An 18,077-nucleotide genomic window follows, 5' to 3' on the forward strand; every position below is an offset into this window, starting at 1 on the left:
CCCAACGAGCTTTCCTTCCTCTCAAATCATCCGCATCACACACATACTTGATTGACTGATGATCAGTCAATACCACAAACTTGGAGCCATTTGGGCACTAATGTTCAAATAAAAAATCCAGGAAGGACTTCTGGGCACTAATGTTCAAATATCCACAATGAAGACATGTCCCTTTGAGGAAAACATCTAGGGTTGAATGCCTTATGCTTGAACCCGCTTTAGCATGTACTCATTTGCATGAACTAATGGAGGAGATTAAGACCCATCCACAGGCTTGTTACCTTAACATTACACCAAACAAGGTTTTTCCCAAGAAAACAATCAATCAAGAACACTTCTCTGAAGCTCTAAGAAGACAAATCTTTGGCTTATATTTGCTACTTCCTTAAAAACTTCTTGTTAATCAACTTAAAGTATGCTGCAGTTTGAGCACCTATTGGCCAAGGCCAAGGTGCCCACAGTGCTCAATGAACTTACACTGCCTAAAAGCAATCATTTATAGAGGCTTGAGAACCTGCTGATGCTTTGTTTACAAACCATGAACGCAAAAGTAGTTAGAAGTATGGTATCTTTCAAAAATCAGTATGGTAGTTAGAAGAAGTATGGTATCTTTCAAAATTTATATTAGAAGAAGTATGTTAGTGCTGATTATGGCCATATCAAATCTTTAACAATTCCCTTAAGAGAAGAATTGAATTGCATTGTGAGACTTTAGGAGAAGGTGAATTGTTTCATAAGCACTAACCATTTTTTCAATCTCAGGGTTCAAACTCAAAAGCAGTGCATTGTTTCCAAACATGTTCTTGCTAGTAACTGAAGCCCCCTCCTGTCTTTCATACAAATACAAAGAAGATCTTGTAAGCCTTTGAAGGTTGTGCATCCCTACAAAATGATAAATTTTCTCATATACCTCCTTGGTGACAATGTTTTTTCCTGTAAGCCTTCGTCTGAAAAAAAAGACCACCTATACCTGAAGTAAGATACTGACAACTTCGATGTGACCTTCAGCACAAGCTAACTGGAGGGGTGTATTTCCATACTCTCCTTTAGCATCCATCTTAGCTCCTTTGCTCAGTAAATAAATAACCATATCCTTATCTCCATAATAGGCCTGCATATTATTTCCATGAAGTTTCAGATAGCCCTTAATTTAATTCTTTTTGTGAATTATTTAAATGAAGTTTTAGATAGCCCTTAATTTATTCTGTTTGTGAATTATTTCCATGAAGTTTCAGATAGCTCTTAGTTTGTTCTGTTTGTGAATTATTTTGCATGTTGAGCATCAATAAGCTTGAGATTCAAATGTAGATTGCTTGTGCATGCTTGAGAATCCAAGGAGGATGAATATACATGTACGTTGTCGTGCATGTGCATGCTTGAGAATCCAAGGAGGATGAATACACATGTACATTGTCGTGCATGGCCAAAGGTATTCAAACATAATAGGCCTGCATATTATTTCCATGAAGTTTCTATTGGAAATAGCCCCACAACTACAAGCACTCCATAAGCACATTAACCAACAAGATAACTCAAGAAGACACAAGATGTAGTCCACAAAGAACTAGGCACATAGCCCTTTTATTCAAGTGCTAATACAAGAGTTAAACAGTGGTTACAAGGAGCTAAGTGTGGCCTCCCAATTTATAGGGAGAGAATGAAGAAGGTGCCTACTTCCATGACATCACCCATGATGTATAGTGCCCCTTGAGAGCATCTAAGGCCACCTCCAAGACCTCTTCAAATAGGGTGCCCACATGACCCATGCCATGTGACACCCATGCCACCTAGACACCTATTTCTGACTAGCTTATCTAGTCCCTTTTACTCCTTGTAATAGCACCCACCACAAAGGTTAAAGATAATCCTAAAGCTAAACCATTTATTCCAATACTCCCTCTTGGTTTAGCTTCACCACGCAGGGTAGGCTCTTACCAAGTTCAAGTTCTTTGAAAACACACAAAATCATAAAAATGCCCACTGGCTAGAAATATTTACAATATTTATTCAACCCTTTGCTAAAAAGCATAGTCTGAATCAATAATGACCTTGTTGGCCTCTTCCTTGCCCTTGTCCTTAATCTCCTTCAGCTTTTCTATCATTAGCCTTTTTTTGAAAGCAATCTTTGATCATATGACCTTTCTTCTTGCAGTAGAAGCAAGGTTTACGTCCCTCCTTTTTCTTCTCTTCCTTGGACATCATGGCAGATTCTGTAACTGGTACCTCCACACTTGAGGACTCAATGCCATCAGTTGAAACTCCAAGTCGAGCTTCTTCCATGACCAAATGAGATGCTGCACTAACAAGGGTTAAATTTGGTTGGTTGGTTGGCAATAACACCAACCACATTATCAAACTTTGGGTGCATTGAAGAAAGCAACACAAAGACAGCCTCTTCCTCCGTGATGATCACCCCTACCCCTGAAAGTTGATTCATAAGACTTCTTAACCACAATCTTGAAGCAGCATTAGTTTGACCGAAGATACCTTTAAGCCTAGTCCATGCTTCATTAGCTGAAGCAGCACTTGCTACCTGTGATATTTGAGTGTCATCTAATCCTTTGACAAGGAAAGCCAGAGCTTTCATGTCAAGTGCTTCCCAGACCTTTTGTGCCTCTACATCCCTGGTTGGTTTCTTATATCACCCTTTGTTATGGTCCAATGGTCCTTCTCTATCATGGCCATTTGCATTTTTATGGACAATGTGTGATACTTTGTACCATCAAACCTATCACCCTTTTCAAAGAAGTCCTTTCCCATCACTAAGATTTTGAAGAGCAAGATTAAGCAGAATCAAACAACTTTGGCTATTTAGAAACAACTGAAAGATTAATACAAGTCAAATGATAAAACCAATGTTTTAGAATTCGTCACCACAACCATAGAGCTCCATATTAGAAGCTAAAAATTCTCCAAGTCCTTAGCTAGGGCAGCCTCGTAATACCAGGGCTTCTCTTCTGTCGCTTCCTTGTCTGATTCTCCCTTCCCAGTCGATTGCTCCCTTTTTGAATTTTGATTTTTAGGTTGTCTAACCCAAAGTGTATCAATATGCCTTGTCCTTTTTCTGGCAGTTTGTTTTACTCTAAAAGTCTACTCCCTTTTTCTGGATGTTACCTCCTCTATGCTTTGAGCTGCAAAGTACTCCCTCTGGACCCGTGCTTGAGTATTTTGAAACTCAACGGATGAGTTTGAAGAAACTTCTACCACCCCTTGTACTCTTGATTCCTTGGTATCTGAAGAAATTTCTATTATGTTCATCTCATCATACCTAGTAAGAACCTTTTACAAGTGATTTTCTCCTCAATAATGAGTGTACACAACCTTTGCTCCAAAATTGGACCCTTTCATAACTACACCATGATTGACCCACCCACCAAAAGTAGTAACTGAAAACAGGCTGTGGATATAGTATATTATTTGGAAAACCTTTCAAATAGAGTTGCCAATTTAAGCTTTCCTTTTAAATAACTCCAGCTCACGGGCCTTTTTTTAGTAGGCTGATTCACGTGCACCAAATGCGCCTGCGCTCCTCCACCGCCAGGGCTTCCTTGTCAGCAGTCGGCTGCTACGCTGCTTTGAGAACCAGGGCTTCTTCAGCAGTCGGACGCCCGCTTCCAAGCTTGTGCATCTCGGCTGTCTCCTCAACGTCATGCAACAGTATCTTAGACTACATCTCGGACTGCAGCTCTGCTGCAACTCTCAGTCGCTTCTCTCAGTTGCCTTTGATTGTAACTCTCAGTCACTGTCCAACTGCAACTCTAAGTCGCCTCTCCAACCTCTCTCAGTCGACTTTGACTCTGTACTGCTGCAACTCTGAGTCGCCTCTCCAGCTTCTCTCAGTCGCCTTTGACTCTGTACTGCTGCAACTCTGAGTCACCTCTCCAGCTTCTCTCAGTCGCCTTTGACTCTGTCCTGCTGCAACTCTGAGTCGCCTCTCCAGCCTCGCCTTTGACTCTGTCTTTATATGGCCACGAAGGTGATGGAGATCCACAGCACACCAACTAATGCACCCAGTCAGCCACAATGCTTGGACATAATCAGCAGCTTTCTCTCTATCAATCAGAGCACTCTGTCAGCCACCATGCTTAGCATAACCAGCAACTACTCATCCTTAACCAGTTGAAGAGGAAACCAAAGATTTTTGGATCTCTCACGTCAGTGAAATCCCACAATCTTGTAACTCATTCTCTCTCTCTCTCTCTCTCTCTCTCTCTCTCTCTCTCTCTCTCTCTCTAGCAATCAGAGAATATCAAATGCCTCACATAAAAACTCATCCAGCATGATGCAAATGCCTCACATAGAAGCCTCATCTAGCATGATGGGTACTCTTACAAAAAGATTAATGTATTATTAGCACTACTCCCTCTTTCTCTCAACAAGGTAAAGACATGAATCTTAATGAGAACTTAAAACATTTCAAGTAGCCCCACACACACATGGGATACTTCTTTCATGAGGATAAGTCCCATTGAAAACATGAATTAGGAACTTAACACAAAGTTAATTCCTACCCAAACATGCATCACAAAGAGCTCAACCACAAGCTATATATGCTCTACTTGACCAATAGCTAGAACAAAACCTCACATAGAGAGAGTTGCCATGACTCTGATACCATATTGGAAATAGCCCCACAACTACAAGCATCCATAAGCACATTAAGCAACAAGATAACTCAAGAAGACACAAGATGTAGTCCACAAAGAACTAGGCACATAGCCCTTTTATTCAAGTGCTAATACAAGAGTTAAACAGTGGTTACAAGGAGCTAAGTGTGGCCTCCCAATTTATAGGGAGAGGATGAAGGTGCCTACTTCCATGACATCACCCATGATGTATAGTGCCCCTCGAGAGAATCTAAGGCCACCTCCAAGACCTCTTCAAATAGGGTGCCCACATGACCCATGCCATGTGACACCCATGCCACCTAGACACCTATTTCTGACTAACTTATCTAGTCCCTTTTACTCCTTGTAAAAGCACCCACCACAAAGGTTAAAGATAATCCTAAAGCTAAACCATTTATTCCAATAATTTCAGATAGCCCTTAATTTATTATGTTTGTGAATTATTTTGCATGTTGAGCATCAATAAGCTTGAGATTCAATGTAGATTGCTTGCTGCACGTATGCTCACCCACATGCCCGCGTGCATACGCGCACACATTAGAGAGAGAAGTCAAATGATATTTGTGACAAGAATTGGAGGCATCTATCAGGTAAAAGACAAATGATACAAAGATCTAGAACCATCCCCAAATAAGAGGAGGAATTTGCCTAAAACAAGGAGTACCCTTGTAGTATGACCATCGCTTAGCTCAACCACACAAGAAGTTGATAATGCCAAAAGCATAATCTCCTAACAAGATCTTCACTATGAAATTAGCCCCCAAAACATAGTGCTCCCATATCTTAAGAGCAACCATGAGCTACTCTCATGCAATCTCCGCATGCATCTCAACCACAAAAGGGTTTTGAAGATCACGATTTCTCTCTTGGACACACGGTAGCCAAGAGCATCTTTCATTATGCATAACAATGTCGGGACTTTCACTCCCTTCAATTAATGCCTCTAGGCATCCCCTTAGGCCTTTCTAATTCACATTGGCCTCCCCAAGCATTAGCTAAGCTCTATAGACTCCCAATTATGCGCTCGTCGCTATGGGAATTGTTACATCATGACCGGCCTAGAGTTAGATTAACCCAAGGTTAGGGACGTGTGCTAACCCAATATTAAGGTTAGGGTTATCCAAGGCTTATCTGACTTAGAACCATAGGGGATTAGGGATAGACCGACATACTTGAGAAACCCTAACAAGGGTTTCATAGACCCCATGTCATACGCATCACATGACCGCAATAGATTGTGGCTAGTGACTCACCATCCATGTAAGGACCACATACTTGGAAACCCTAGTAGGGTTAGTTAGCCTGCATTAAATCAGAGTTAGATAAACCCTAGTTGGATCCAAGATCAACAATCATTTTGCAGTTGTGGCTCATGGCTCACCACCCACCGATTGTCGCGAGTCAGCTAGGCCCCAACAGCTCGCTCTAGGTCCCATACCACTAGACCACCTACCTGCATGCTGCTACTTTGGCCTAGAGGCCCAACTTGTTCCGTGGAGCTCCTCCACTACAAGGGATCCTCAATAATCCTCATAAATGACCCTTAAGACACTTATATAGTAATAGCATACTATTATTGGCCTATAGCTCTATTACTAGCTTTTTACCATATATAGCCCTTGGCTTAATTCTAAATGACTCTAAGTCAATCCATACCAAGGTGGTAAGGTACGTAGTGTACGGCACGCTATCAGTACGTACGGAACATACTTCTGTACGGAACAAATTTTAAGGTACGTAAACAGTACGTACCATTTGTAAACAGTCCTAGAAACCTGAATATTTTGTAGACATAGCAACCAAAATACTTAAAATAAAGACTAAACCTCATTACTTAAAGTTTAAATCAATTATCAGTTACCAAGCCCATTACACAATACCTCATGTTAACAGTCATAGTGATATAAGCAAGAACCATGAAAGTCCACAAGTGCAAAAAGCAAAACAATGAAACACTACAGTTGTCTAGACTCTAGAGTCTAGACGCAAGAGTCTCAAATCTCATCATCAGATGAAGATGATGAGTCTTCTGCTGAAGAGAGCATGCCTCCATCATTGATACCATTGCCCTCTTCATCGAACTTTGGCTCAGCAGCAACAAGCTCCAGTGCATCCTCGTCATGTGCCTCGAGAATCTGAGTGTGAATGAGTTCGACAGCCTCATTTGCACGCCTCTGCTGGGTGCGACGAACTGGAAGCTTTCCCCTGCGAATGCTCTCTCGTCTCGCAAAGCCTGGGTCTGGAGCTGCCTGGCGTAGAGGAATGCTGAGAGATTGTGCACGTGAGCGGGTCACACAACGATCCACGCTCTCAAGCTCTCTATGTAAAGCTCTCAAAATCTCCTCTTGCTCATCTCTAATCTACCGATCCACAAGCTCCGGGCTGGGTTCATCTACCATTTTGAGTAGTGTTGGATCAACCTGTTTAAACATGCCACAAATTGCATATTGGATATTCATTGAACTAGAAAAAAAATTCTACTTCTAAGTTCTTCTTGAGTCCAAATTTCAATTTATACATTCGGTGACCCCAAAGCATGGTAGCTTCGCACGACCCTCATGTTAGCTCTGCAATACACCAACTTCGCTAATTGAGAAGTACTAAATCATCATCCAGGATCCGCCTCTGCAAGTATTTTGTACGCTCATCCTCTGAATGATGCATCTGTCGCCACCTTGGATCCACAACTGTTGATGATAGTGAATCTCTTATCTTGTAGAGCCTATCCAAGACCAAGAATATGTAGGCAAACCTGGTCTTGGAGGGTCTCACCATATCCAAAGGGCTATGGCTCCGAAAGATGGCAACAGCCTAATGCTTCTTGCGGAAGAAGGTGGTGATCTTTACAGCATCTGCAACAATGGGCTGCACCCAAACAAGCTTCCCAATGTCTTCCATAAGTAAATCAAGACAATGGGCAGCACATGGAGTCCACACTATATGTGGAAACTCTGCCTCGACCATTTGACCCATTGCCTTGCAGTTAGAGGCGTTGTCGGTCACCACCTGCACAACATTGTCCTCCTCAACCTCAAGGATAGCCTGTCGAATGTGGCCATAAATGAACTCCCCTATGATCCTGTCGCCTGCTCTCCCTGCATCCACGGCACGCAAGAAATAGGTGCCCAAGCAAGATGACACAAGGATATTGATTATGTGCCTCTTGCGAATGTCTGCCCACCCATCTAAAATAATAGTGCATCCAAACTCCTGCCAACCTGCTTTCACAGGAGTGAGCGCCTTGTCTATCAAGGCCTTTTGCTCATCACGCATCTTCGTATACTCAAGACCTGTCCACGTCTCAGTAGGCCCTACCTGCGCAATTGCTTTCACCATTCTTTTCCATTGGTCTGTCCTTAACACATTGAAGGATATATTACACTCAATAAGAGTACGACAAATCTCCATTTCTGCCACCCTTTGCCGCTCCTTTACCCAAGCTTGTGATGAGATACAAGAACGTAGAGTGGATTGCTTTGATGCCTCCCCTGTACCTCTCGCATCTTGTGGCAGGAGGTCCTCATCATCGGCAATACGTGCCCTCTTCCTGCTTGTGGTGGATTGGGCTGAAGCCGAAAGACTTTCACCCTCATCTACTGTACCTGAACCTGTAACATCTCCAATAAAAGCATCATGGAGAGCATCTTGCGTACTTTCACCACCTCTAACACTACTTGCACCACCCATTGCAGGACAATTCTCCGCAATCAATTGGTCCCTCACAGCTTGCGGTATTTTATCACATGGACCACATTGATTGGTGCACCCGATACCTGTCATGTGCTTGATGACGCGAGTTATGGTGCTAGTGTACTGCTCCCCGCAATACTTGCATGCCCATAGCCGAGTACCTGACCCTTGCTGAGAAGGGGTGTTAACAACCCTCAGGACATTGGTGTGGATTGCCCAGTTCGGGTTAGTCTTGCGCGGCATGATGAAGTCTGGGCGTGAGAGAGAGCGAAGAAGAGCGAAGAAGTTTGCTCTGCAGAGTTTTGCAGGTACACACAGGGGACACGATTTTGCAAGTACACACAAATGCCCAAATTTTGGTCGCTTATCTACAATCGCATGGTCGCCACACGCACCTCGCCACACGCCACACAATTTTTTATTTTTTTTAAATGTTTCCGTATGGATCCGTACAGTACCATACCGTATGGCTGTACCGTACTGTACGGATCCGTACGTGCATACGGCAGCAACCTTGATCCATACCTCATCTTGCTAGCCCTTAGCCTTGTGGACGGATCCTGATGGCTCCCATGCCTGGCTAAGCCCTAACCCTAATCTTGGGTTAGCTTATCCCATAGCCTAGGGTTACCAGTTTGGGAGGTAGCATTATCTCCCCCTTATTTTAGATTCACGTCCTCGTGAATCCCTACTAGGAGACAAACAAAATGTAACCCTACCTCAAATTCGCAGATTCCTTCCTAGCATCCACATAAATTCCCTAGCCCTTACCTAAGCTAGTGGATCTGAGCTACGAGAATCGCATAATTCCTATAAGGTAACCAACTCTAGCACCAATCCACTGAATAGTTTAGCCCTCACAACAAATCATGCGTCAGTGTGTGTCGACAATCTCAAGCTGACTCTGTGCTACAAAGTTATAAATATGTACCATAGAAGGGAGTACAACTGTACAGTTAAGAGCCAACCAAATCAACTCATACAACCAAAACTAGTCATGCTGACTCTGTTGCCTTATGCACAGGTCTATGCACCATACCACTGCATGTCTTACCTCCGCTTAAGTGGCACATGTACCCATATGCAAGAGAAGTCCATAGCACAACCCAATATATGGAAAAACAACTTATGGTTGTCTCTCAACATGTGTGAAAAAGCACCAACCTCTCAATAGATTCTATCACTCACCACGTCTTTCGGCCAAAAACACTCTCTTACACCAGAGCTAACCCTAGTTACCAAGAGGTTCTTGTTTTGTGTTAAAAGAGTTTTGTCCGGAAAAAAAGCTTAAAGCAATCGATCTCTTAGCTGCTATGTTAGGAAAAAATTCCAACCACCACTTCTGGTACAGCTAAGACATGCCAATCCTCTTTCCACATTCTGATCTCCACACTGCCAACAGAATCTGTTCAAACACAGAATCTGCTCTCAAGAAGGTTTCATATGGACGCCACATACACAGACGGGAAAGGTTGTCTGAGACCTTCATGAAGCAAGGGAAATCCTCCATCCTACCTCTCAGCATGCGGTTCATAGAAGAAGTTTTCCAGTTGAAGTAACTTGATTGCAGAGAATCGTAATTCTCCCAAGTCACATTCAAACTCTGGTCTTAACAATAGGTTCAACACTATGCATGAACCTAATTGTTAAAGAAGCGATACAGTCTATCCTAATCAACCCTCCAAAATCCCTTTCATCTTATTACAACTGGCCCTAGTTAACGAGAGGCCCCACACTCCAATTAGACGAAAGGTTCAAGGTAAAGATACACAAAGCGGTCTCTTTGGAATCTGTTTTTTGTTGTTCATGACTAGATTTGCTCCATTTACATTGTTTTATGGACTCTAGTCTAGATCACCTATGGCCATAGAGCTATGCAAGAAGAAGAGTCAACAAGTTGGTAGCATAGCATGGTAGCGTAGTCTACAAATATTTAGTAGCATAGTCAACAAATGGTCGGTAGCGTAATCTACAAACTTGAGTTGCCAGAGAGCTCTCAAGTATACCTAGTTTTTCATGTCAATGGCATGTGAAAACAATGTGTCACCAAGACAATGTAGTTTGTCTTAAAGTTGTAGTTGAGTCCTTGGAGTTACCGCACTTCCACATGAACCAAGGAGAATTCAAAGACCCGAACACGAGATGTACTGTGTAGCAATGAGAAATTGTTAAGTGAAAGGATAGGTCAGAAAAGGTCTCAAGTGAGAACAACTATATATGCTTACCAACAACTTTCCCCAATTTGTTTTCACGGACAAAAACTCTTTAGAAGGGGGAAGTAATGTCACGTAGCTTGTAACTACACGTGGGAGCTCAACCGGACACGGAGTCCACACGCCGGAGCGCGTGTGGTGAGTGTGTCCGGGATTCAGGGGTGAGGCACCCAGGTTGGAGGACCGTGGGCAGCCGGGCTACCGTGGGCAGGCAAGCCACTATATAAGCCCGACAATGTGGACACTTATCCATTCTCCTCTATGGCTGAGTGGTGACGAGAGCTCCTTGCCCTCTTGTGCTATGGCGACGATTACGATGATGTAACAGGTGTCCTGCTCTCATACCACAAATCCTGAATTTCACCATCCCACCCCCACCCATTTTGGCCGACCATGCATATCTCTCATTTACAATCTCTTGCCCTGTTTTGACTCAACCCTACACCTCCCGCCACCACCTACACCCGCATCCTCTTTCTCCATGAGCTTAATCATGTATATGAGGACCACCTATTCCATCGAATCCACCTATTCCGTCGAATCCCCACCCTAGATCTATCACTACCTCTCTATGACATCACAGCCCAACACTCCTCTAGCATCCATAACTCTGCCATGCCAGGTTCCCCCACACTACACACTCTAAGGCTAGCCTACCAGTGGGTTCCCAAACTCGGGTGGTACGACAATGAGTGTTGGAGCACCAGATTGCGCCTCTTACTTGAAAGGGAACAATGAGGCACTGATGGTTTTCTCTTGATCATACGTGAATACATCATAACATGTAGCCTCCCCACCCTCCTCCAATCCTCTCCACCAAGATGAGGACCCCAAAAAGGTGCCCCATACATCATTGCCAGTGTCACTAAGGTGTGAAAAAGGAATGTTTTGGTGTACGGTTCCTGGAAGTGGGCTAAAAGCACTGTCGTTCAAGTCTCGCAAGACCTACAAATCCCCTAGCAAATATGGCATGTACTGCTGGTCTCATCCGATACCGTGGCCTATGAAAGTGACCCCAAGATATACATCAGAGGGCACAATCTCCACTGTCTCCCCTACATATGTGAATCTCATGTCTCTCAGTCCTGCCGGTGAGGTATTGAAGACTATGACCTAGGTTTTTCCAAGGTTAACAGTGACCTCCCTCTACTCGCAAAAGCTTGCAATGCCTCCAGGTGCTTCTGCAGCCAGCTAGACATCAGCACAATGTCATCTGCATAGAGTAGGATTGGCACCAACATGTCTCCAAGTATAGCCTCAGCCCCTTGAATCTGTCAATTAACTCTGAAATATCATCTATGTATATGCCAAACAAAGTCAGGCATCATTGTTCGTGATCACACTAGACATATCTCCAAGTGCCCTCACCCTCCCTGTCACTCACTCATATAGTGCCATCACTCCCCCAGATGATCTGCTCTCAAAATCACAACTCCTGTAATCGTTAAGTCCACAAAGCAACAGAAAATCTTGCTCTTTCTCGCCTTGGCTCCTCGATCATGGTTCTTAGTGTGAAAATGTGATCCACAAAGAGAGAGAGAGAGAGAGAGAGAGAGAGAAAGAAAGATAGATATATTAAGCATCTACTAAAGACCCAATGGGCCTATGAGACCAAAGTGGTACAATAATGTCCATGGCATATCTCATCATGGAATGGAAAATAAAACAAAATGAAAACATAAATATAGCTATCTCACTGGGGTGATACAAAACTGTCCATGGAAACTCATCATGGAATACTAAGAACACAAAAACATGGGAGCGACATCAGCTCCGAGTAGATGGTATACCACTCTCCAAAATGTCAAGCCGAGAGGTCTCCCTCAGCTATGTCACGTGGAAAGGTAGCTCGATGGCGGTGGAGCATGTCCTGGATCTAGAGCTGATGAGGTGATCGTGGCCGATGGGGGGGTCGAGGGGGCACACTGGAGTGCAGAGGCTCAGTCCGAGGTAACTCCTCTCGGGCGAGGTAGGTCTAGAGCAGCTCGTGGAGGGTCCACAAGATCCATTATATCGGTGTCCTCCACCTCCTAGGTCCGAAAGAAACTGGTGATGGTTGGCTGCCGACGGAGGGGGCGGCTGGGGCCTGTGTCTCAAGAAGGTGTCCCTGTGTCTGTGAAGCTCAAGCAGGAAGAGGCCCAGGCAACGCTGGTCCTGGAAGTCAATGATCCTGGAGAGTGGACCGAATCCCTCACGAAATAGACAGTGAAACCTCCCGCGGATCTCATAGTATACTAGGCAGCAGCATATGTAATGCTCCTCCATCTCAAACTCTGTGTGGCATAGTCGGCAGATCCTCTCCTCTCTAGGTGTCCATACAAGCTTCCCGGCTTTAAAGATGCCCTCAGCTCTACTCTGAGGTGGTGGGAGGAAACCCATATCTGGCCAATCACAATCCGCATGGCATGGGACATGTGAACACTCAAGTAGCCTGGCTGCTGGATGAATCCATCCTCAGTGAGTGTGAGGAAGTGGTGTTTGTAAAAGTGCATCTTTGTGGGGAGCTCCGCGGGTGTGATCCATGTGCAATGTGTGTAGAGGCTAAGAAGATCTGACCGGATAACCCAGTTGGTCTCCTCGTGAGACAGCCGGAAAAAAGGGGAGTCCAAACTGTACTGAAGGGGGGGTAGGCGGTCCATGCAGAGCCCATATACTGAGAACCAAGTGGAAACTAGTGCATACCATACTCCAGAGTGCCCCTCAAGTGCTAGCTGTCTGGAGGACTCCAAGGCAAGCCTCGGGTACCTGTGGGGATCCATCTGACTGATGCGATGAAGGTACGTGACTATCTGGAAGAGTGCCTCCACTACCATCGGGGCTGCAGCAAACTCTGCCTGGATAATCTGGTGTGGGACCGATGTTTTGCTACGGATCATACGGGAGAACATCATGACCTGGGGCCTCTCAACTCGCTGCCAATCCTCATCGGATAAATCTAGCCCCCAGAAAGCTGCTCCATACATCAAGGCTGGTGTGACGAGGGTGTCAAAAAGCCAGCCCTTCGTCCTGGGCTCTTAGAAATGTGCCTGGAAGCACTGCCGCTCAAGTAAGCTCAAGGCTCCATATCCCCGCGTCACTCTAGCATGTGATGCGGGAAGCATGGTAAAGCATGGGCCACTGAAAGTGACACCAAGGTAGACATAGGATGAGACAATCTCCACAGGATCCCCTCTATATGTGAAGCTCAATCTAGATGTGATGGGGCGAGAGGTATTGAAGACCATTACCTTGGTTTTACCAAGGTTAACAAAGAGGTCCTGCTGAGTGCAAAAGTCATGTAAGGCATCCAACTGTCTCTGAAGCCCTTCGGCTGAGTCTGAGAGGAGGACGATGTCATCTGCATAAAGTAGTATGGGGATCAATATGCCTGCCAGTGTGGGACCAGCCCCGCCTAAAGCCCAATGGTGCTGGAAATCTCCTGTGATGTACCTCCTGGGGCTCTCATTCGTCCGGTGACGGACTCATAGAGGGCGATGATGCTCCAAACCATGTCAGATGGGACTCCGATCTCCTGTAGAGGGTGTAAGAGGCAGGCTCAGGGTACAGTATCAAAAGCTTTGCGGAAATCCACAAAGCAGCAGTAAATCCTCTGGTGTCGTGCTCTACCCTCCTCGATGATGGCACGGAGGGTGAAGATGTGGTCAAGGGTAGAGTAGCTCCTCTGAAAGCCAGCTTGTCCTGAGGCTCTGCATCCCTGGCTCTCTGCAAATGAACTGAGCTCCGCCTCTAGCACTGATGCATAGAGTTTGGGCAATGTGTGGCCAAACTCTATAGAGGGCGGTGACGGACTCATAGAGGGCGATGATGCTCCAAACCATGTCAAATGGGACTCCGATCTCCTGTAGACGGTGTAAGAGGCGGGCTCGGGGTACAGTATCAAAAGCTTTGTGGAAATCCACAAAGCAACAGTAAATCCTCTGGTGTCGTGCTCTACCCTCCTCGATGATGGCATGGTCAAGGGTAGAGTAGCTCCTCCGAAAGCCAGCCTGTCGTCCTAAGGCTCTGCATCCCTTGCTCTCTGCAAATGAACTGAGCTCCGCCTCTAGCATTGATGCATAGAGTTTGGCCAATGTGTGGCCAATCATGATCGTCCCGTAGTTATTAGGATCAAGTGGATCTCCGGCTTTGAGGATGGGGGTGATGGTGTTGGTGGACCAAGAGGGTGGATTAGAGCCATCATCACCCGCCACAGGAGACGACTGCCCCGCCACTTTAGTTTCTCTATCTTACAACACCCCATGAGAGAGAAAGAAAGAAAGAAAGAAAGATTTTATTAACGTCTTCCAAAAGACCGAACTCGGCCTATGAAACAAATCGGAGTACCTGTATGGGGTATCCTCTGTCATCCCAACAAAATGAAGAAGTACTGAACAAAAAAAGAAGCTGAATCTGGGTGTGCAGGAGATGGAGCTCTACTACTAGGAGAATGCAAAGCTATATGCATGGAGTATACAATCATGATATGCAACCTAGCTAGCTCCATCCTGTACCATACTGGGGGTATAAAATGGTATACGTCAGTGAAGGGGGTGTCCACAGCTCCGTGAAGAACATGCCTGGGTGTGCTCTGAAGCGAGCCAGTCGCTCTACACCCTCTCTGTGAAACTGAGCTCTGATCTCTGTCATCTCTCTCTGGTATAGGCGTGGTGTCCGAAAGCCAGGTGTCCTCTGTCTCCTGCGGGCTCTAAGTGTCTCTGCTCTCTGGAGAGTAATTCCCTGCCGTGTAGGGGCTGGGAGGGAGAGAGAGAGAGAGAGAGAGAGAGAGTTGTATTAACTTCTTCAAAAAGCCAAAATGACCTATGAGACCAAAATGTTACATCATGTCCATGGAATACATCATCATAGTACTGAAAGTAAAACTAAAAGAAAATATCCACGAAAAAAACGAAGAGCCTCAAGCTCTCACATTAGCCAAGAATATCCGGCATAGGGCGCTCCAACATGGTACCCAATGTAGTGAGGCTAACAAGGCGGGAGAAAGTCCTGCGGTGGTGGGAAATGATGGCTATGATCCTCCTGAGGTAACATGAGAGAGAAAGAAAGAAAGAAGTAAGACAAAAAGGACTAAAAAAGTCTTAAAACAGTCTTTAACAACTATGAAAGGAAAATACTCCTACTGAGGTACAACAAACGTGTATAATATCTACAACTAGCATAAGACTGGTGTAATCTGCTCATCTCGTATCTCTCATGGGGTGTTGTAAGATAGAGAAACTAAAGTGGCAGGGCAGTCGTTTCCTGTGGCGGGTATGATGGCTCTAATCCACCGGTGATGAAGTGGCCGTGGACGAGGTCCTCGTAAGCGTGGGCATCTCGCTCGACAAAGTGCTATGGCTCTGTCAAGGGTGACTCCTCCTGAAGGACGTCTGGCTCGCCGAGGGGGTAGTGGAGGCCCTGGTCATATCTACCGGGGTGGTCTTGGCCCTGAAAAAATCTGTCATGGCTCGCTGGCGGGTTGGATCTTGGTGTACTGACCTGGCTCGTAGGAGAGCCTCTCGATGGCATCTGAGCTCCAATAAGAAAAGCCCCAAACACCTTTGATCCTCAACCTCCATCACATGTCGTAATGGTCCAAAACCCTCTCGAAAGAGACACCAGTATCTCCCTTGTATCTCATAGTACACAGTACATCGGCATATGTAGTGCTCCTCTGACTCCACTTCCTGGTGACATAGCTAACAAATGCGGTCTTCTGGCTTCATCCCCTCATATCTGCCAGTCTCTACCCTCAGCTGATGTGATGAAGTGTGGCTCTGTCCAATGGCACTGCGAATGCCATGTGAGAGATGGGTGTCCATGTATGTAGACCGTGTCACAAAGCCATCTGGGGAGAGATGTAGAAAATGGTCCCGATAGTGGGCCATCTTCGTGCCTAGAGGTAGGGGGGGCTGGACCATGTCCTTTCTGTATCTAGCCTCACGATGTCCATCTGGGGAGAGATGTAGAAAATGGTCCCGATAGTGGGCCATCTTCGTGCCTAGAGGTAGGGGGGGCTGGATCATGTCCTTTCTGTATCTAGCCTCACGATGTCCATCCTGATCACCCTATTCTGCTCAGAGCGACTAAGGTCCAAGAAGGGGCAGTCCAGGCTGTAATCAAATGGAGGGAGTGTATCAATCGTCATGCCATGTTATCTCAGCCAGGTACACATCTAGGCGTACCAACATCGTGTATCGCTGTTTGCTGCTAACTGCCTGGAAGAGGTAAGTGCTAGGTGTGGGTATCTTTGTCTGGGAAGCTCCCATATCCTCTGCAAAAATGTCACTAACTGGAACAGGGCTTCGGTAACCACCACTGGTGCGGCTCCTATCTCTGCTCTGACAATCTCATGAGGTACCGATGGTTTGCTCCAAATCATGTGTGCAATCATAGTCACCAGTGGTTTCTCTAGTACCTGCCATCCATCATAGAAATCTCTCTCTGGTCCAACCTGGTTGACAAGCGGCTCCCTCCTTGTGTGGTAGAGGCTGGGTCCCCGTATGGGTGAGCCATATAAGAGTGTGGGTGTGACCAATGTGTCAAACAACCAGAGTTTGGTGCACGGCTCCTGAAACTGAATGTAGGCACATTGTCTCTCTAGTGCCCCTAGGGCTGCATATCCACATGCCAATCTAGCCTCTGTTGCCTGCCTCATAGAGAACTGTGGTCCACTGAATGTGACTCCTAGGTACACATATGATCTGGTGTACTCAACTAATTCACCTCTAAAAGTGAACTGATGGTCGGATTTAGTCACCCAGGTCTGTGCGGTATTGAAGACCATAATCTTAGTCTTCCCAAGGTTCACTATGAGGTCCCTATCTGCACAAAACGACTGCAAAGCATCCAAATGCTATTGCAAACCCTCCGGGGAGTCTGCAATAAGTACAATGCCATCGGCATATAGCAGTATGGGTATCCAAACCCTTGCCAGACTGGCCCCCTGCCCCCCCATCCTGTCAATGTAGTCGGATATCTCATCAATGTAAAGTCCAAAGAGGGTGGGTGACAATGGGCATCCCTGCTTCACCCCAATGGTGCTAGTCACTGTATCCGACATGCCTCCGGGAGTCCGTACTCTGCCTATCACCGCCTCATATAATGCATAAATGCCCCACTGCATCTCCTCGCTCGGGAACACCAATGTCATGCAATCTCCTCATGAGTCTGGCACGTGGCACTGTGTCAAAGGTTTTGCGGAAGTCCACAAAGCAGCAAAATATCCTCTTCCCCCTTGTAAGAGAAGGAGAGAGAGAGAGAGAGAGAGAGAGAGAGAGAGAGAGAGAGAGCATACGGCCCAATGTAATGGAGTGTCTCCTGATGCATTTGGAATGTTAACATCTGCTCCAAAAGATAAAAGAAGGGTGACCGTATCAAATTTTCTTTCTTTTACTGCAATGATCCTGCCAAAAAATTAGAAAAAATTCTTAGACTGTATGCCTTTAGTCTTGGAGCCGGCTTGCATCATCAACTTTGACAAACAATAAGGGAAGAAACAAAAAAGTAGTTGGCATCACTTCTCAAAAAAGTAACGGCTTATATAGTTGATTGCTATAAGTCCTCCTTA

The 18,077-nt window shown here is 45.5% G+C and overlaps 1 protein-coding gene across 3 annotated transcripts in view; it reads right to left on the reverse strand.

Annotated features, from left to right (window-relative positions):
- LOC147639227 (uncharacterized) overlaps positions 1-18,077 on the reverse strand; it is a 61,324-nt gene that overhangs the window by 23,982 nt on the left and 19,265 nt on the right. For all 3 annotated transcript variants that reach the window (XM_086788576.1, XM_086788583.1, XM_086788589.1), the window contains exons 3-5: positions 17,805-17,913; positions 971-1,111; positions 746-826 (exon numbers count right to left, since the gene is read on the reverse strand). In XM_086788576.1, coding sequence (XP_086644702.1) covers positions 746-826; positions 971-1,111; positions 17,805-17,913 — 331 coding nt within the window. The remainder of the gene's footprint in view (positions 1-745; positions 827-970; positions 1,112-17,804; positions 17,914-18,077) is intronic.

Source organism: Cibotium barometz, chromosome 4, assembly GCF_041138505.1.
Source record: "Cibotium barometz isolate CiBa-2024 chromosome 4, ASM4113850v1, whole genome shotgun sequence".
Taxonomy (NCBI): domain Eukaryota; kingdom Viridiplantae; phylum Streptophyta; class Polypodiopsida; order Cyatheales; family Cibotiaceae; genus Cibotium; species Cibotium barometz.